Consider the following 20,252-nt stretch of genomic DNA (forward strand, 5'->3'; position numbering starts at 1 on the left):
ACATGGAACAGAGGGGAGCATGCCAGGTTAGCTGGAGAGAGACAAGTGTCTTTATCCACCATAGGTGGAGGGACCAGAAAATGAGGATCAGGAGAACTGAGCTTCGCTTTCAGCTTTGACACTTCCCACATGTGGGACCTCAAACAGATCTCTTGAACCTCAGAGTATGTGTGTTCCTTCCTCCCAGGCTTGTCACAGAGGCCCTCAGATGACCACTCTTGATGACAGGGAACCTAGAGTCTCCAGTTCTCATCCTGAGACCTCAGGTCCACCCTTTGCCTAATCTCCTGCTTCCTGTCATCGGTCTCCAAGAGGTCAAGGTGAACCTGTCATCCTCTGGGTATCTCTTCCGCCCCTCTCTGCATCCTCTCTACAGGATACCTGAGTTTCTGGTCTTGTGTGTGAAAGGTCTCTAACTATCCCCATGCATCACCTACACATCCACTCAGTCATTCACTCATTTATGTACCGGTAGATGTTTCATGAGTTCCAGATGCCAGAGACACAGAGGTAGAGTGGACAACATTTCTGCTCTTCTGGATCCCAACTGCCATTAAAGGGGGAGAGGAAGTTAACTAATTATTAATGAATTAATTAATTGTATCAGTGATTTGATGGAGAGTGAGGGGGGGGTTGATTTTTAGATGCATGAGTCTGAGAAGCAACATCTGTACTAAGACCCGAGCAACTCAGATGGAAGCAGGAGCAAATGCCAGTGTCCACTGGTAGCTTTGAACTTGGCATGTCGAAAGCCTAGAAATATCAGTGTGGCTCTGCTTATCTGCATCTCTTCCCACAGCACTTAGGTGCCTTCCCTGCATTCCTGCCTGCTGCCCTTAACGATTTGGCTTCACCCATTTCCTGTTCTCCAATGATCACAACCAGTCCTTGATGGCATCAAGTTCTTCACACGACTGGACTGAGAACCCCTTGGTGTCAGCGATTGTCTCTGTGGCTCTCCTAGCAGGGGAGATTCAGACACAAGTAGTAGTTGGATAAATAAACCCCCAGGCCCAAGTAGCTCAGCCTAAAACACTATAGAAGATACTGTTCAAATTGCAGCCCTGCTCTGTCCAGCCATTCCCTTCCACTGCTTTACCCACCCCCAGCCACCACAGAGCAATCTTCCTAACCATTATACATGTTTATTTATTGTGTTTCCTGTTTTCCTTCTGTTTCCGGAACTGAACAACTACCTCTGTGAAGGTGTCGTCCACTTGTGGGAAACAAACAAACAAACAAAAAAGGCTCCCTTTGGCATTAGGGAGGCATTTTTGACAACCAGTGGGTCACAGCCTCCAACGTCCTGCTAGCCTGCTGGTCATAAACGGAGCCAGGAAAAAAATCCTGGGCTATATGACCTTTCAACAAGCTGAGCTGGCCAAACAGAACTGCCCAAAGGCCTAGCCCGGCCCAGCCTCCAGGCCACCAGTTTGCAGTATGAATCTAGAAGCACCAAGTTCCCATTTTTCTGGTGGAGAAACCTCTCATCATGTAGGTTAAGTAGTCTGGGTATATGACAATGCTGGTGTCACTAAGGTGGTGGCTGCTCCCCTATTCTTACCAGCTCCCTTTGACAGACTTGACCCCAGTTCTGGGAATCTGTTGCTCTCTTCCTCTGCTTAGAGGTCAGAGCCAGGTGTTTCGGGGAGCCCCATTAGCTACTCTTGCTGAAGACAGACTGAAAAAGTGCGAAGCCAGGTCCCCGAGAGTCCCTGGGAGTCCAACTCCCGCCACCCCGGAGCCGTGGGAGCTGCGCCCCCGCCTCTGCCAGTCCCGGCCACGCTGTCAGTCTGCATTAGTGCTAACAGGCTCCAGACCGAGCGGGCTGGGCGCGGGGCTAATGCAATAGGCGCGTTACCTGGGGCACAGGCTACATTACCAGGTCGGCCTCCTCCGGGCGCGGCCAGAGCCAGCCAGCCCACGTCCTGCCGGGCGCCCGGTGCCTGCAGCGCTCCCGGGGCCCCGCCTGAGTGCCACGCGGCAGAACCCAGGCCGGGCTGACGCCCGCGATCCCCTTGCTGCCCGCCACGTGAGTGCGCTCTGCGCGCGGGACCGGTAAGTGTGCGGACCGGCCCCAAGGCATGTCGTGAGCAGCCGCGCCCGCTAGTGTCCCCAAGGCTCCTCATAGCTGGACCGGGATCTCGAGTCAACTCTGTCCCGTAAGGGCCCGCAGGAAACTTGCCATTTAGGGGTGGGGGACAGCGAATGACCTAGTACAGCACGGCAGGGTCTTTAGCCCGACCCATAGGGCGGCCCGAGGAGGTCCCCACCTATGAATTCTGTCCCAGTCGGCGCGTCACAACCTCTGTCTCCAAATTTTTTCCAACACACGCGCTCCTTTTCTAGGAAGCCAGAGTTCGCTCAGCGCACGGATCCCGACGTTCTAGGTTCCCCGGGGTGGTCTCAGTTGGTGCAAACAGGCAGCAAGCCCTGGTGACTGCTTCTTTTTCTCCTTTCATACAAGCAGAGCTTCGGTGTTGTCCCCAGAGCCTCCGAAGTTCTCTGTCCAGCCGCACCCATGCTTCTGGCGCGAATGAACCCGCAGGTGCAGCCGGAGCTCGGCGGGGCGGACCCGCTTCCTGAGCAACCCCTGGGGCCCTGCAAAACCGCGGATATGCTGGTGGTGAAGGAGCGCAACGGCGTCCAGTGCCTCCTGGCGTCCCAGGATGGGGACGCGCAGCCCCGGGAGACTTGGGGCAAGAAGATTGATTTCCTGCTGTCTGTGGTCGGCTTCGCGGTGGACCTGGCCAACGTGTGGCGCTTCCCCTATCTCTGCTACAAGAATGGTGGTGGTGAGCGCAGGGCGGGCTGATGCTTTGGACTTGGGAGGCAACCCGTTCTTGTAACACTGGCCTGGAATGGAGCAGGCATGCACAAGGGGGGAGAAGTGGACACACAGGAACGTATTTAGTGAGCAGGAAAGAACTCTTTAGGGAGACAGGGAAGTAGATCGGTGCTCTCCCCTAGGGAAGTCGAGGCAGGACCTTGGACAGTGGTAGGCACAGGGCTCAAGGACAGAGAGAATTGGGGGCACCTGGTTGCGTCAGGCACCCAGACTCAATGCTACACCGCAGGAAAGGGGAGTAGAGCTCGGAACATTCTTGAAAGGGTTCCAGAAGTATGTGGGACGTTCCAGTCAGACACAAGATGGCGATAACTCTAGCACTCTTAACCTTGGGGCTGGGGCAAGGAAAGGTAAAATCTAGCCCTTGGGTCACCAGTGGGTACAGGGGTAAGGGCACACAGACTTTGTGAGATCAGGCCACTAGATGACAAGAACCGAGCTGGACATTGAGGCAGGAGGGCTGGGAGACTGAAGGGCCCTTCCTCCTCAGCTTTTCAGGCTCTGGCCACATTGTGGAGTGGGGTGCAGGCAAGGCTGGAGAAGACACCCAGCAGAAAAGCTGTTTTGCCATCTTTCGGATGAGCTGTCACGTTACTTATCTGCTCTGGAATAAGAGCCCAGGGGGTCACACGTACAGCCCCACGGAAGCAGCCTCAAGCACCTTTCTGAAGGGCTTGGAGCCTAGCATGGCCAAGCCACCCTAGTCCCACCATCTTTACTGAGACATAAGCTCAGTAGAGCCTCCACAAAGAACCCAGGGATGTGAGCTTCTAGATCAGGACGTTGGCCCATCCCTGGATCTCCTTGCCTTGTAGCCTTTCTGACTTGGAACTTAAGGAAAGTCAGTTGGAAGCAGGGTGAGACTTTACAGGAGCCAAAGTGGGGAGCTTATTCCCCCAGAGTCCTAGATTCACAGCTCTTTGTTTCTGTGTACTCTCTGGACACTTGCTTTGGGATAAGCAATACCCAATATTTGTAAAGAGGGTGTGGTGTCCAGAGAGACCAACTGGCTCTGAGATGGTTGTGTTGTATATAAAGGCATCAGCTTTCAGGGAAAAAGTAAAGCAAAGCTAGAGCCAACAGATGAGCCATCACGTGTTCCCTTCTCAACATGAGTGTCACCGTTAGATACTTCAGATAAGGCAGCCTAGACAAAAGTCCCGAGCCTCAGGAGATGCTTCCTGTCTCTGGTAGCCCTTGCTACTATTCCAGCTCAGTACTCTGACCCTGGTGGGTAGAGAGAGAAAGCTAACAAAGGGACACACCTACCAAAGGTGAAACTTTCCCTCACCTTGTGGCTACAGATCCTCTAGGGACTCTGGGCAGATTTGAGCATTCTGGTCCTTGGGCCCCAATGACAGCAACAATAAAAAAGAGGTAGATTTTTCTATATTTGTAGCAAGCGGGGAGATGATGAGTAAATGATAAATTGGATGACCTTAAGACAAGTTGTGTGTCCTTAGTGACTGTCTGAGACTGCTTGTCCCTAGACATCAGACACTCAGTCATTAATCAGCAATATTTCTCTGGGCTAGCTCAGTGTACGGTGTCACGCTAGGCTCTGCAGGGGTCACCTGGATGTTCAAGCCATTATTCTGTCTTCCTGGAGCATTGGTGCTCACAAGTCCTCATTGCCATATGGGGATAAATCTTTTCCATTGTTATCCACCCATTTCAATGCATATAACATATAATTTAGTTTTGGCTAAAGCAATACAGATGGCCAACTTGACACATACATTAGATAGATATTCCAGGACTCTCACTGACACTGTGTCCACTTGGACACTGGCATGTTGCAGAGAGCACCTGCTGTGTACTGGATGATAAACTGTGTGCCTAGAGACAAAGAACAAGAAATTTGTCACAGATGTGAAGTTTTCGATGAAATTGACTGAAGTCCCTTTCCTAGCTATACTGGTCCTGGAGTGGCCTATCCAGAGTTGTTCCATAATTTGTCTTTTGTGGACCTGTTTCCGAAGCAGGCTGAGAAAAGTTGAGGGCACAAACTGTTGTTTTTTAATCCCTGATAACACACAAGTCCTATGAATGTGGTAGAAGGTTCTACCCACTTATACGGAGCAAATGCATTAACAAAATAACCCAAGCTCTTGGAGACTTATTGGCAGTTTCACGAACCATGGCAGAAACCTTTTAGGAACTAACGCAGTGAAGTGTTAGAGATGATGAAGGGGTATGTGTGTGTGTGTGTGTGTGTGTGTGTGTGTGTGTGTGTGTGTGTGTGAGCGTGCACACGCATGCGCATACACGCAGCCTGGACATTAATAGTCTTGGCTGCAAAGTTATAGGCTTCAGTTTCTAACAAGTATGATGACTTTGGGAAACTCTCCAGGCCTCAGTTTCCTCATATGTCCAATAATCTCCTTCAGCTAAGAAGATGGAGAAGGACTAAAGTTTCAGGGTAGGTGGGGAGACTGCGTGAAGCATAGCTCGGAGAGGGGAGTGGCTGCTTTTTGTCACTATCATTAGGATAGCACAGGAAAGGGATGGGAGAGCGACCGGTGCTATAGAGGCTTAAGGTGGGGCTGGTTAGTGGTGACTCAGGGGAAGTCAGCTGCTCTGGATAGGGAGGGCTTGGAAAAACAGTATTTTAGCCACCACCTGGGACAGGCTCCTCAGGAGGGGAACATAGATTGGCTGGAGGGCAAGCCAAAGAGATAAGGGTGAGAGGCAAGTTGGGGCTGGGCTGAGGAAACCTTCTGCTAGGACCGAGGGGAAGGGCTGCTACCTCAGTGAATTTCCATTGCTGATTAGGAGGTTTGCGATTGACCTGGGGACTGGTAGTGTAGGACTTCATTTGGGAGAACAGAGCACTCTGGTTTTTACTGTTCCCATCCCTGCTCCAGGGGATGCTCAGCTGCCCCCTCAGGCCTGGATTTCCACTGAGATCTCATACTGTTCTTTGTGGGCCCAGTCTCCTTTAGTAATTTTGATTTCAGCTCCAGAGACGGATGAGTAGGCAAGTACTCCTTCAATCTGGGAAGCAGCCAAAGGCATGAGTTTGAATCCTAACCCTGCTACTCACTGTGACCTCAGGCACCAAAATTCCTTCTATAAAAGACACAAGGTCTTAGATGATCCAACAATTTATAGTTCCCCAGTGCCTTGACTACAGCTGTCCCCAAGCTAGGCTTCACCATCCCATCCTTTACCAGCCTGGCCCTGAGTCTGTGTGTTCTTTGGTGCCAGTGTTAACACAGAACTCTCCAAGTTGGAGTGTTTATACTGGCCCAGACTGGAGAATGTTTTGAAATGATGAAGTTGCCAGTAGTTTATGCCCCTGGCTAATATTTTATGAATGAATTACTGTCAAGGATCAGCCTGTCTGAACATCTACCTGAAGACCAGCTGCTGGGATGACAGGCTATGGCTTCTAGATTGTTCCTTTTGAACCCAAGATGGGGTCTATGCTGGCCTCTAGGAAGGAACAAATATATAGGTGTCTGAGCACTCATGTCTGGAAGTGGCCTCTGTGGATTACCCTCTGTGCATTGCGCTCTGCACTAGATGTTTGTGGCAATCTTGTGCACTAAATTTTGGGCTTTGGGCATACCTATCTTTGAGTCAGGGTCTGGTATTTGCTAGAGAAGTGACCTTGGGAAAGCCCTATATAGCATCTCCAAGCTTCATTTCTCTTATGCAACAAAGAGAGGGGGTAATTTTGGCCCATTCTATAGGACCAGATAACACTGGACAATATAAAATACTTGGGAAAACGTCACAGAATAGGGGCAACATAGTAATCCTACCACTTTGACATTTTGGGTGCTATGGGTTACATGTTTAACCCAGGTATAGGATGAGGTCCTAATTCTGAAACAAGTAGAATTTATTCTGAAAATAAATTGACAAAGGGAGTAAGGAAAAACAACAGCAATAGCAGCAAAAAACAAGAACAAAACCAAAACAAAACTCCTTAAGCCAGAGGCCATAGTGTGGCAGATTTAGGAGACAAAAGTTGGGCCTTGTACATGGTTCTCAACCAGTGGGCCATGGCCTCTTTGGGGGGGGTCACATATCAGATATCCTGATTATCTCTTATTTACATTATAATTCATAACAGTAGCAAAATTACAGTTATGAAGTAGCACGAGAAACTTTGTATTGGAGGGGTGCAGCATTAGGAGGGTTGAGAACCACTGGTCTATAGCATGTCAGGATGTCACTGCTCTCCTGGACAGTGGGCTTAGTGTTCCTGCACAGGGTCCCATGCTATGATTCTGAGTTCCTAGTATCCTTCCCTCAGTAGCCAAATGCCCGGGATCCTCAATACCACTAATAAGGGTGGTGTTGATATAGACCTCTGGGGTTTTTATGTCCAGCTTGAACACAGGTTATCTACATATGAATCTTCTTCAGGTGAGACATTATTCAGCTGAGATGCAGAAGGAGCCAACCAGCGTGGTGTGGTTCTCCAGCGGTGGAGCCTGCACACCGCTTTGAAGGAGTAAGGTACTGATCCAGGCCCTTTATCATCGACTGACCCCCCTACTCTAAGCTGGCTAAAAGGATTGGAAGGACTGTTCCCAACCAAGTAGGATTTAATGGAGAAAACACTTTATCTTGCCCTGCAGTCTCAAACCCAATTGCCTAAGAAAGGATTAAATTCTAGGGCCAGAGCTGGGTGTGGTGGCATACACCTTTAATCCCAGCATTAGAGAGGCAGAGGCAGGGGAAATCTCTGTGAGTTCGAGGCCAGTTTGGTCTACAGAGTGAGTTCAGGACAGCCAAGGCCACACAGAGAAACCCTGTTTTGAAGAACTAAAAACAAAAAACTAAACTAAACTAAAATGCTAGCACCAGTAGAGAGGGACCAGGGCTTTCATTAGTGGCACCCTCAATATGAGTCACTGAAGAGACCTGTTCATTCAAAAGAAACTCATTGGCTCATGTCAACCCCTAGTACAGAGATGCATGGAAGACAACCCCCACCTCTAGGGAGTTATAGTCTACTGTAGATAATCTAAATATCCAAGCTGTACTGTACATGTTTCAAATAGGGGAAGTGATGTCCCACTTGGTTCTTTGTGGCTCACATTTCCTGTAGTAATATAGTTCTGAGCATCCGAAGTAGTTTCAGATCTATTCCTCTTAAAGAGAGAGGTTAGAATGGAGGAGCCAGGGAATCTGAACCCCCTGGGACAAGCCAAGTTTGGGCATGACTGTGTAAGGAGAGGTGCTGCATATAGGAAAGTGCCCCCAACTGCCCCCCCAAACTAATTTCCCTGAGTCCCATCCCCATTGACCTTTGGGAGGAGCTGACTTGTTCTGCCAGGGTGGTGTGATTCTTGCCTAAAGCTCAGGCATGAAGTCAGCTTGAGCCATACATGAAAGTGAGAGAGAGATTGTCCCTCCACCTAACCATGACCCGCCCCCACCCAATACCAGGCTCTGGGTTTTCCTAGGCAAATGTCCCCAAGGATCTGTTGAATAATGTGCAGTCCAAGGTTTTGTTGCTTTTGGTGGCTGGGAACAGAACTCAGACACAGGGCAGAAGAGCCCGCCAGCATATGCCAGAGGCCTCTTAGGTATATCCAGGACCACACTGCTCCCTCTTGGCCATCTGAGTTCAATCTAAAGTTCTAAGAGCCGAGAATTCCAAACTTGGAGTTTTTAACAGAACTATCATAAAGGTCTCTCATCAAAGTGGGAAGGGGATATATTTTAATTCATAGCTGTGGCTGGGGTTGTTATTTCAAGCTATATCTACTGTGCCTACTGTGTTGACTGAGGACTGTGCCTCAGCCCTGCAAGAGTTTGAACCTAGACACTTTTTCTTTTTTGTGAGGTAGTGTGAAAGTGTGTGTGTGTGTGTGTGTGTGTGTGTGTGTGTGTGTGTGTGTGTGTGTGTAAAGGACTTACCCTATCACTGCATGAGTGCATCTGGGTGTGGATTGGTTTGAAGTCGTATGTTCTGGGGGACCTCATAGAAGCTGAGCCCTCAGAGAAGTATATCCCACCACGGTTCTCCCAGGTCTGCTCTTGTGAGCCTGACACAGGAAGAGTATTCCAGAGCTGTGACAGGATTCTGGACTTTCAGGCCCGGTGTGAGGCTTCTTGCAATGTATGCCCACATGGGAGATATACAGGGACACAAGGACATGGCAGTGATGGCCTTTGCAGATCAGTGCACTTGCAAGCAGCCTTTAACTCCAAGATGCTTTTGTAGTGCTGGCTATGAAGATGGCCTCAGCCCACCACAGCTACCCTGAAGCCCCTCATAACTTGTCAGACATGCCTTTTTACAAAAAAAAAAAAAGTTGTTGTAAGAGAGGTCACAGTAGGGTGCTACTTAATGTCGTCTTTTAGCAGAGACATTGGACCATCAGATGCTTTCTGGTTTTTCATTCATATACACCATGTCATCAAAAAATTTAAAGTAAAATCTAATTATGTCACACACCCCTTCCGTTTCCTCCCTCCAAACCCCTCCTGTGTCCCTTGTGTTGACATTCTTGAATCACCTGGGCCTTGTATTCCATGAGACTTTGTAGGTTCATACCAGAGTCATTCATTGTGGAGATCTGTGGCTTGTGCAGACCCACCAATGTTGGGGTTTCCTTGTTTTGCTGTGGCTTGAGGTCAGCAGCAGTTGAGATGGGCTTCAAATCGAGTAATTTACTGGGTTTTTTGGTGCCATATGGAAGTTTAGGGTTAAGAGCATGGGATAAAGCAGACCTGTGATGCATTGACTGGGTCCTTTACCTTGGCCATGTCGAAGTGAATGTTGGCAAATCTTAGCACCAACATCTGAGTGAGTGTTGTTACCTGGCTCTTTCCTTCTCCCCTCCTCCTTGGGGTACCAACTGCCTTCAGGCTTACTCAATTCTTTAAGACCTAGCTTTTTACTTTCCCAGCTCCAGGAGCCCAAAAGAAGGAGTGGAACTCTTACAAATCAAGTTTTAATTCTAAGATGTACATGTTTTCTAGTGTGAACAAGCAACTTGACTTTTCTAAGCCTCAGTGTGGCACTGATCAACTCTCAGGGATAGCTCTAGATGAATACTGTGTGCTGTGTACAGCCCATGTGGCCTGGCCATAGACTGGGTCTTCATTAAATGGCACGTGTTACTTTCACTAAGCCCATGGCCTCCCTGCATCCGCACTATCGTTGTCATTACTATCCCTGTGAGCCATGTGAGCAGATGGCAGAAGGGCCCTTCCTGTGAGAAAGAGGCAAAGCAGAAGTTAAATGAAAGGAAGGAGACCTTGACACATGCTGTTTCAAAGAATCCCAGTCTGGAGCAGAGTTAGGAGTGCTGGGTTGACGGAGGACAAACCAACCAGATAGCCTGGCTACTCCCAGATCTGCAAACACCTCCCCCACCCCGATCCCCACTCTGCTTCCCACATTTTATTCAGATGTCTACCCTTTATCTGTACCAGAATGTTCTAGAATCTGCAGGGTATGCTGGGAATGGGCCTAGAACTCAGGAGCCAGCCCTATCTGGGCCCAAATCCTCTCTCTATCGCCTACGAGACATACAAGCCTGGTAAGCTCACTTGATTTGGCCCTAAGCCTCAGTTTCCTGTTCTGGAAGGTGATCACAGTACTTGTTTGTTACCAGAAGGGTTCTGGGTAGTACAGCTGAGCTCAGACACTGAATGCCTTACATGATATGCACAACACAAATGTGCAGGAGTTTTTCCTCCTCTCCACCCTTGGCCTACCTCTCTAGTCAGGAAGAATTTGGGTCTTGCAGCAACAGGACCAGCACATCATCCCTTATTCTTGAAAGCCTCAGGCTTTCCGTGCAGAGGCAGACACTGAGTCACGGGGTGAGTTTGACCTTGGATAATACGTACCTCTATCCCAGTTCTTTTGTAGAGAAGATCTTCGGTTTCCACCCATAAAATGGAGTTAGCGACACTCTCTGCTCTGTAGAAGTGAGGTGGGGATGCTAATGACACTGCATGGAAGTGCCCGTACCACAGCAGGGCCTTACCAAGTGTGAGCTGCCCAGCAACGTGCTAAAATCATCAGTGTGGTCATCTCCACATACTTTTCAACATTGCTCATTTTCCTGGTGTGGATGGGTCAGAGATTTCCAAGGCTTGGCCATCTCATTCAGAAGTCCACCGGGAGTCTGCTGTTGTGCTGACTGTACCAGCAAAGAAGCTACTGTTTTACCCTAATTCTGTTGATGTGGTATACACACATCCCTGAGTCATGCGCCCAGAGCTCATGGCCCATGTAGCTCACCGAGGGTGTCAGTGCACACAGAGAATTGTCCCTGCCACTAAGACTTGTCCCATTGCACTAGGATTGCCTCCTGTGGCCTAGCATCCCCTTCAAGTTCTCCCTCTGCCTCAGTGGGTGAACTTCTTATGGCCTCTTTGAAACAGGTTTTTCCTTCAGCAGCCAATAGCAGGGTGAGCCCCACGGACTGGAAGGAAGCTTGAAGGAGAATTCTTCTTGTTACATATCGCCATCAGGAAGTGTTGACTTCTCTATCTGCCTAGAGTGTCCCCCCCCTGGGGACACAATGACCCTGCTTACATCACTTTCTCATGGGTGGTTGTGGCACTCTAGGGAGAATGCAGAACAATCAGGTTCTGGGAAGCCATGTGGACCCTTGCAATGATATCAGTCTGAGAAAATTAGAAGCTCCACGGGTCACCTTGGGCACCATCTCTCCCTGTCTGGTCTCACTCATCTTGCCCACGCAAGGAAAGGCTGGGCTTACCCCGGAGGTTCCAGAGTAGAGTGAGGCTTCATGAAAGAAAACGTTCTGGGTTGGGATGAGTTTGGTGGAGGCTATCCCTCGCAGTGCTTCATGATGTGCGCTGGGTACCACAGGCTAGGAGAAGCTGTGGGAACACAGCTCTGTCACTTCGCCTCATGCAAAGTTTACTCCTCCAACTGCATTTGAGCATTACTGTGATTGTGACCACTATGATTGCTATGCTTGCTGATATGTCTACCAAGTGTTCCGCATAACTCTATTGTCATAAAACCACTCTCTGGGAACCAGCCAGGTGAGCAGGTGAGCTGGACTCTCAGGGCTGTTGTAGCTACTTGACTGCAGCCCTGTAAGAGGCATCTATCATGCAAGCCTAATTCCGCCTCTTCATCCTGTAGGTGCCTTCCTGATCCCATACACGCTCTTCCTCATCATCGCTGGCATGCCCCTGTTCTACATGGAGCTGGCTCTGGGGCAGTACAACCGGGAAGGGGCGGCCACTGTGTGGAAGATCTGCCCGTTCTTCAAAGGTAGGCGTGCTCTGTGAGAAGTCGAATATTTTCTCCAAAGCCTTTCTTGGTGTATCCTGAAGAATCTTCTCCCAAGGGGAGATTTAAGGTACGTCAGCTCTCACATGGGGCTCATAGGCTTCGATGACGTCTAGATTGTCCACCATTCAAATTTACACATAGAAACTAGATTATATGAGATCTAGCCTCATGCTTGTACTCCAGGCTTGGTCCCACTGGTTGAGTAAAAATGACTGGAGTGTTTTTTATATATGGGAAATACAAAGATGGCAGAGATCTCGGCACACACATTTCTGTTCCCCATTCTTTTTCTCATGGAAGGCATGGTGTGTTGATCATGGCCACCTTCAAGCTCAAGCAGAAAGCTGCCTGAGAAAGCTTAACACAACAGTCTTGACTGCTGTAAGATGAACTTGTACTTGAATTTAGAACAGGCCTATGGGAAATAGCCATGGCAACTGCCATTCTCCAGCTCCTAGGCTATTGGGAACAGGTGGAGCAAGGCTAGTATCTCCCAAACACTGGTTAGGAAAACAGTAACAGCTAGCGAGAACAAGTGTATCTCCCATGAGGTTCTCCTTAAGAGGCAAGAGGTCTCTTCAGCACCTTGTATATACTTGGTCCATGGTAAGAATAGGTGGATATAAAAGTCTTGCATGATACATGAATTGGCATCTTTTCTGTTTAGTCACCTGAAATCCACCCCAAGATGGTTTCATTTTAGTGTTCTTTTTATGTTTTAAAAAATTATGACTAACAACATATAAAGTTAGCATACAAAGTGATGAGGTTCCTTATGGAATACATATATAATATATTGTAAGTGGACATGTGTGTACATATGTACACACACACACACACACACACACACACACACACTTCTTGATCTGGCTCAAACGGTACTGGCTACACTCTCTCGACCTCAAGTCTGTTTTCTCCTGTGTTAATATCACTCCCAGGTGCCTTCTTATCAATTGCTAGTAAAGATTGCTAACGTTACTGGTTTAACTTGAGTCACGTGATTGTTAAACAATCAATCAGTGTGGCTAGGAGAAGCAGCACTCTGATTGGCCAGGCTTGTATCCTCAATCCTTGGCTAATTTGAGGAAGCTAGGCTTACTCTCATTCAAATCTCACCACTAAGACTCGCTGAGGGTACTCCCTTAAAGCCGTGGGTGTGTAAGGAAATTTGTCTACTCTAAGGAGAAGCCACAGCTATGACTGTCCAGGAGCTTCCTAATCATCCAGTCAGTGTGCTTGCACAGGAGGCAGGTGGCTGACGATAGGACCTGTGCACGCACTGTGCTGAGAGCTAGTCAGGAACTGCTTGGCTGGATCTTCTCCTAGAAGTAGGTCCTAAGGAAGGACTTAAGGATATGGAGTTACCAAGGAAGATGAGAGGGACCCTGGAGCATCAGTTGGAGATGGACAGCCTGTCTCCAGTTCAGGATCCCATCACTGGGCAGTTCCACCATGGGTAGGAAGAGAGAATGCAAAAACGCATCCCAGTGTTATCCTGCCCGAGTGACAAGGGAGCTGCAGTATTTATACTCCAACACCTGATGGGACATCAAGGCCCTGGCATTTTTATTTCCCCAATGAGTGCACCAAGAGAGCAACAGTGGCAAAAGATTACGGGTGGAGCTCTGATGATCTGCTCCAGAAAAAATGAGGTACAGGAGTGTGCAGTGGCTTCACTTCCAGGGGAGAAGGGATAGCGGTGAGACTGGCCCTGGGAAAGCCTGACCTCTTTGTCCCCGCGCAGGAGTGGGCTACGCTGTGATCCTCATAGCCCTTTATGTCGGGTTTTACTACAACGTCATCATTGCCTGGTCACTCTACTACCTCCTTGCATCTTTCACCTTGAACCTTCCTTGGACCAACTGTGGCCATGCCTGGAACAGTCCCAACTGCACTGACCCCAATCTCCTCAATGCCTCCGTGCTGGGCGACCATACCAAGTACTCCAAATACAAGTTCACACCGGCTGCAGAGTTTTATGAGTAAGTCATGGGTGCCTCACCTCGCATACTCAGGCCCAGACAAGAGCTGAGCCAGGCGTTCAGAAAAAAACACAGACAAGTTAGGGGCATGGCATTCAGCTTTTGGAAGGTACAGGCTCGATGCCAAGTTAAGAACAGAGGATCCAGGAGTGTACGGGGCACCTGGTGGAGCCTCTGGTGTAGGACTGGGGAGTGAAGGTTGGGAGCCAGTATGGCAGCATGCAGACAGAAAACAAGACGGTGTTAAGGATAGTGTGTTGTGTGGTGGTACATGCCTTTAATCCCAGCACTTGGGAGCAGAGGCAGGTGGATCGCTGTGAGTTTGAGGCCAACCTGGTCTACAAGGCTAGTCTAGGACAGACACAGCTAACACAGAGAAACCCTACCTCGAAGCCCCCACCCCCTCCAAAAAAAATAGTGTGTGGCCTTTGGGACATAAAAGGCACTTCGGAGAGAGTAATTGACTTTAAGAACTAAAACTAAGTATGTAGGAGAATAGGAGTTTGTAGGAAGGACATCTTCCCTGAGGAAGTGACTATGGAACCTGGTGATGTCAGCCATGAAAACACCCAGAAGGTAGCTGGTAGCTGGTGCCTCCATAGTTGGAATCTGCTGCATCTGTCTGGTCCTGAAGCTGTCCTTCCATCTACCCTGTGCTAGGGACTCCCATATGGGGGAAGCAAAGCAAATGAATGCAGCCTGGAGACAGCGTGTTTGCCATGCACGTATGAGAGGCACTGGCTGGTGGCAATGGGCAGAACGTTGCTAAAAATAGAGACAACATTGCAGTTGGAACAATTTTAGCAATAGAAAAGCTGCAAGGATTGTACATGGGGCCTCCCTCCCAAGTGGATAATCACTGCACTATGTAGATCGGAAAATTGACGTTTACATGTTATTAGCTCATCTGCCAAGACCCACATTTCCCCACCGGCATCATGGTGGTCACGGCTGTTTAGTCCCCTCCAATATGGGAGAGTTCTTTGAGCTTTCCTTGAGTTTCACGACCTTGACACATCTAGAGGATACTGGCCTGTGATTCTATGAAACAGATGTCAAGATGGATTTATTTGTTGTTTTCTCACATTCTGATTGAGGGTATACACTTTCATCAAGGGCACCATAGAAGTGCTCTGGCACTTTTCTCAGTGAACCTTGTCTGGGGGACACAGTGCCCATCTGTCTTGTTACCTGCGAGGTTAACCTTGACTGTGGCAAAGGTGGAAGCTGCCAGCTTCTTCCTGGATAGATATTTTCACTCTGGAAATGTGTGTCTTTTGGAGAGGTACTTTAGCGTTACGCAAGTACCTTGTTTCTCGTACTTTAACCTGTAGTGCCTGTTATTAATTTTTGTGGGTCAGGGTTTTTGTTATAGTATTTGCTTGTTCTCTGCTATTTCTATCATTCTTTCTAGAATAACTAAGTAGAGTCCTGCTGTAAAGACCAGCTCCCCGACCCCCACCCAATATGTTATCCAGCGTACTCACTTGGATCAGAATGCGGTCCTGAATATCTATTTTGTCTGTGGTTGACTCCTGAGCCACCACTATTCAGTCTGCTGGCCTCTAGTGAAGGGAGTGGCTGCCATGTTTCCAGTCACCGAACTCATATGAGTGCTTCTATCCTCAGAAGACAGCCTCGATTGGTCCCTCCAACACAGGTGAACCTTATTTGAGTGATGTTTTACACACATGTTAATGCTAGTCCAGGACACAAACATGGAACAGGACAGGTGAACCCCACTGAGCTCCACCCTCAGGGCCCATGTGATCCATTGCCAAAGCTCCAACCCTCACTTTACTAAACAGAAACACAGATTATATATGCTGAGGCTTTTGGGTCACTTATGTAGATTTATCTCCCAGGTCATATACAAACCCACAACAGATGAAAGTATGGATACCATCAAAGACCAACTTGGTGAAGCATGAGTTTTCCTGGGGTTATTTACATGGAAACGGGTGAGGGGTTATTTACTGAAGCAAAAACGACTCAAAGACAGTTCTGTCACCAAAGCCCAGCTCAGCATGCTCTCCATGCTCTCACAATAGCTGGGAGCCTGGAGCACACTGGACAGCCTGTAGTCACCTCATCAGGTTGGACACTGCCCATTTCAAGTGACCCTGGTCTAAACTGTTTCCAGGCATATTGGCTGGCTTCTGCCTCTTCCAGGCAGCTAAGCTGGTCTCAGAGTCATTGTAGCTTTTCACCTCTGAGAGACTCTTCTTGGGAGCTCTGTTCTTTTAGTGTCAGAGGAACTCATGGCTTTTGTTGCTTACTATGGCAGTGAGAGGGCCTCCTGAATCTGCTCAGTTTCAGGGACTTCTGGAAATGATTTTGAGTTGTTTACCTTCCTGCTTGAGGAGCTTTCCAGTGGGATGGAACCTGGTAAATACTATCTTTTCATTCTGAGCACTGTGATCTATTGTTACTTACTCTATGAATGAGGAAATGGGCAGAAATCAGCAAGTGCCTTGTACCAGGTCTCAAGTTTAGAAGTAGCATTGGGAAGGAGTTTGTCGCAGGCGGTCTTGGTCCCAGGCCCAAGCTCTTAGCATGGTGGAATTAAATCTTGTCTACACATTGTAATCATCTGGGGAGTTTTAAATGTTTTGGCTGCTTGGATCTTACCAGCCTGGGTACAGTCAGAACAATAGACTTTCATTGCCAGCATCTACCAAGAATCCTAACATCCAGCCATCATTGAAGGACCCTGGATTGGTCACTGCAGGCCCTTGTCTCTGGGGCTCTGGGTGGGTGGGGGGTGTCTCATATCATAGAAAATCTAGAGCCTCCTTCATTCTTATTCAGAGGAGCATGGACATAGACCCCAGCAATGTAGTAGTAGAGTTTTTGCGTGAAACTTCTGGGACTTTCTTCCTATTTTCTGCATGTGGTTTGGATAAGGAGACCATGAAATGGTGGGATAGGGAGGGGTGGCTGCTGATTCCCATTTCCCAGCATGCTCCTCTCACAGAGCAAATAGCATGGTTTTCTTTTAGCTCCTGGCACTCGTTGTTCTTATAAATTAAAGTGGTAAATGAAAACCCTCATCTTCGTCTGGCTCAGTTAGTATTGAATTCCTCCCCTGAGTGGCCACTATGCCTACTCCCGCAGAGATGCACAGCAAGGGGTGGGGGTGGGGGGTGGGAGGGTGAGGAGGAGACCTGGAGGCCTTTGTGCCTTTGTTGCAGAAAGTGAGCTGCTTCCAGGCCTAGTCAACTGAGCTGCTTCCAGGCCCAGCCAAGAGCAGAATGTGGTGGAAAGGGAACACATTCTTGTCTGAGGCCATGCATGGCCTTGGGGGCCTAAAGTAGAGAGCAGAAGGCAGGGAGAACGTCAGCAGCATTCTTCTCCATAGATCTGCTTCCTTTCCCCTCATCTATCCCCTGCCCCCAGAAGCCTCTACAGCTCCCCTGAACTGGGTTCCACATGCCTTCACATCCAAATCCTACCTTCCTTTCCTGTTCTCCATTTGTGAAGGTGCAAAGGAGTTGTATTGTCAAACACCAAAGGAGAGACCCAGATTTAGGTCTGAGGCAGAGCTGGGTCCCCTCTGTCTGGCCTTGGCACCTCATAGGATGGCTCCTGATTTTCTTCTCAGGGACAGGAGTACAGGGGGGCCTCTTCAGGTAGACAGGAGCCCTTCTCTTGTTTCTCTTTCTCAAGTCCATCCTGCATATGAACTTCCCAGAGCACCATCATGGGCTGCCTCTGGGTTTTGTGTAGCACATGTCCTTTTTATTGAAATACTGCTTTTAAGGCAACTCAACTTTAAAGAGGCAGCAAATGTGAGCGAATGCCAGCCCTGCGGAGGCTGGGTAATTCCTTCTTTTTCTCCAGGCAGCCTGGCCAAGCTTGTTCTACTCAGACAGACTGAACATATCATTCGAGGGAACAAAACTGCTGCTCTCTCCCAGCTCTGAGCCCGAAGCCACAAAGGCACACTGCTGAAAGCTACTAAAGTTCTAGCCTTATCTGTAAGTGGCACCTTCAGTGAACGAATCAGGATAGACATTTTCTACCCATGACACAGCTGGCGAGTAAGGGAATTCTCCCTCCTCCCTGATACTAACTCTTCATGCTTAAATGTCAAGTGAGAATTGGAGCTGTTTGGGCCCACAGGCTTTGGAAAGCATGGATAGTGGCCTTGGTGATGATTCACAGCCATTAAGTTGCTGGAAAAGGAATACAAACCCAAGTTACTTGTGCCAACTCCATAGCTTGGGAGGTTGGTCCTTAACCCTCTTCACTATGATTAACTCTGGAGTTTGGTTCTTCAGATATGTGTGAGGATGAGGCAGTCTATTCTGTGAGGGAGCTTCAGTTGTATGACTGGACACTAGGGCATTTCCCCAAGTTTCAGACAAGCAGGGTGATTCCCTGCAGACAGAGAGGGGGGGAGAGAGAGAGACAGAGACAGAGAGAGAGAGACAGAGACAGAGACACAGAGAGACAGAGACAGAGACAGACAGACAGACAGAGACAGACACAGAGAGACACTGAGAGATACAGAGACACAGAGATAGAAAGAGATGGAGACAGAGACAGAAATTTTTCACAGTCGAATTAGCCAAAATGACAATTGAGACTATTCAATATTTGACCCATAAAACTATAAGATGAAGCAGAATTAAGTATCAAGTGAGTCTAGCCTAGTCTCTATCTTTGGTCACACTCAGCCACCCATTCCAGTCCATCCTCACCCCATTTTCTCCTTTCTTCCCTTCCCTTCTCTTACCTTACCCTCCCCACCTTCTATCTTTTCTCTCTCTGTAAATAAAAGCTGTAAGTCAGGGAACCATTTCTAATTTGAGACTAGCAGGACTCAATGGTTGGCCAGGCTGACAAATTGGATTGTGAAAATGTCTTCTAGGGATGCAGGAACAGATGGTCCCAAGGATCTCAAGATCTTCCCCTAGGGTCAGGGGAGCATCTGATGATTGTAGACAAGCATCTTGCTGCTGCCAAGAGCAAAAGGCAGGTGTGGCAAAGGAGATATGAATTGGGCAGCAGTGGGCTATGAGAGCTCTCTGATGCTGAAAGGCTCATGTTTATAGCCCGTAGAGCTGGACTTCATAACTTGATGGGCATAATTTACAGTAGGATGATTCTCTCTGGGGAGTGAGGGCAGCCACTGTCCTGTATATTTGGTAGCATCCTTGGCCTCTGCTCAGTAGATACTAAGACCACCCTTTGCCATCCATATACAAAAACTAGAAAGATCCAGACACAAGAAGTATCATCTCGGTGTGAAGTTCTGTCTTAGGTGATAGCAAGTCTCTGAGTATTTGGAGATAAAAGAGTGAGAAGGTTAGATCAGCGTGCCACTCGTGTCATCCTCCAGTAGTAGAGGGTGGATTTAAGAGAGCTAGTGTGACGCAGAGAGACCAGGATTGGCGGAGCCAGTGGTACCTTCAATAGTCTTAGAGGAAGAGAATAAGGGTCTGGTGTGTGTGTCTGACTAGTGAGGACCAGAGAGAAGACTAGGAAGGGCCAGACACAAGGCAAGGACTGTTGTTAGAGAAGATGGGACATGGTGAGGAGTATGAAGCCAAAACAAGTGCCCGGGGCTTCAGAGACTGGATGTTTGGGGAGCAATGCAAGTGTCGCTGTGGGTCATGATCACTCACCTAGCCTCAGTCATCATTCACAATTGCTCTTATCCTTGACTTTCACCACTGCATCTGTGTACCTGCTGCCAGCTCACCCTGTCCTCTGCTGGCTACTAGCAACCTTGTCAGAAGAGCCTGGCTTGCTCGCAGTCTTTTGTGGAACCTTGTGAGTGCTCCTCAGCTTCCTTTGTAGACATCTGCTACTCCCCCAGGAAGCCTAATCTCAGATGCAATGATAGCTACAGCTGCCATTTGTGGGGAATTTCTAGGGCTCAGGGTATGGACCGCATTCTGCAACCGAATCCTCATGAGAGTCCTTTGCTAAAGAGGGAGAAAGCTCTCAGCTGGGGCTATTTGCATGCACCTATTTGCATTGCCCCCATATGCTGGGAGCTTCACGTGTGCTGGAGCCACCAGCCTCTGATACACAGCCTGGATCAAAGCAGAGCTACAGAGGGCTTGGCGCTAGGTGTGGGGGTCAGGCCACACAGGATCCAGGGACAGGGCCCACTGGGAGAGCCTGGATAACTTCTGTGCCACAATTTACTGCC

At 48.7% G+C, this 20,252-nt stretch overlaps 1 protein-coding gene across 1 annotated transcript in view; it reads left to right on the forward strand.

Moving 5' to 3' along the window:
- Positions 1-2,176: 2,176 nt before the first annotated feature.
- The window catches only part of Slc6a2 (solute carrier family 6 member 2), a 36,731-nt gene continuing 18,655 nt past the window's right edge, over positions 2,177-20,252 (forward strand). Inside the window, exons 1-3 of the mRNA XM_051169346.1 lie at positions 2,177-2,795; positions 11,952-12,083; positions 13,849-14,086. Of these exons, the coding sequence (XP_051025303.1) occupies positions 2,522-2,795; positions 11,952-12,083; positions 13,849-14,086 (644 nt within the window). The 5' untranslated portion in view covers positions 2,177-2,521. The remainder of the gene's footprint in view (positions 2,796-11,951; positions 12,084-13,848; positions 14,087-20,252) is intronic.

The sequence above is a fragment of the Acomys russatus genome, chromosome 26 (genome assembly GCF_903995435.1).
Source record: "Acomys russatus chromosome 26, mAcoRus1.1, whole genome shotgun sequence".
NCBI lineage: Eukaryota > Metazoa > Chordata > Mammalia > Rodentia > Muridae > Acomys > Acomys russatus.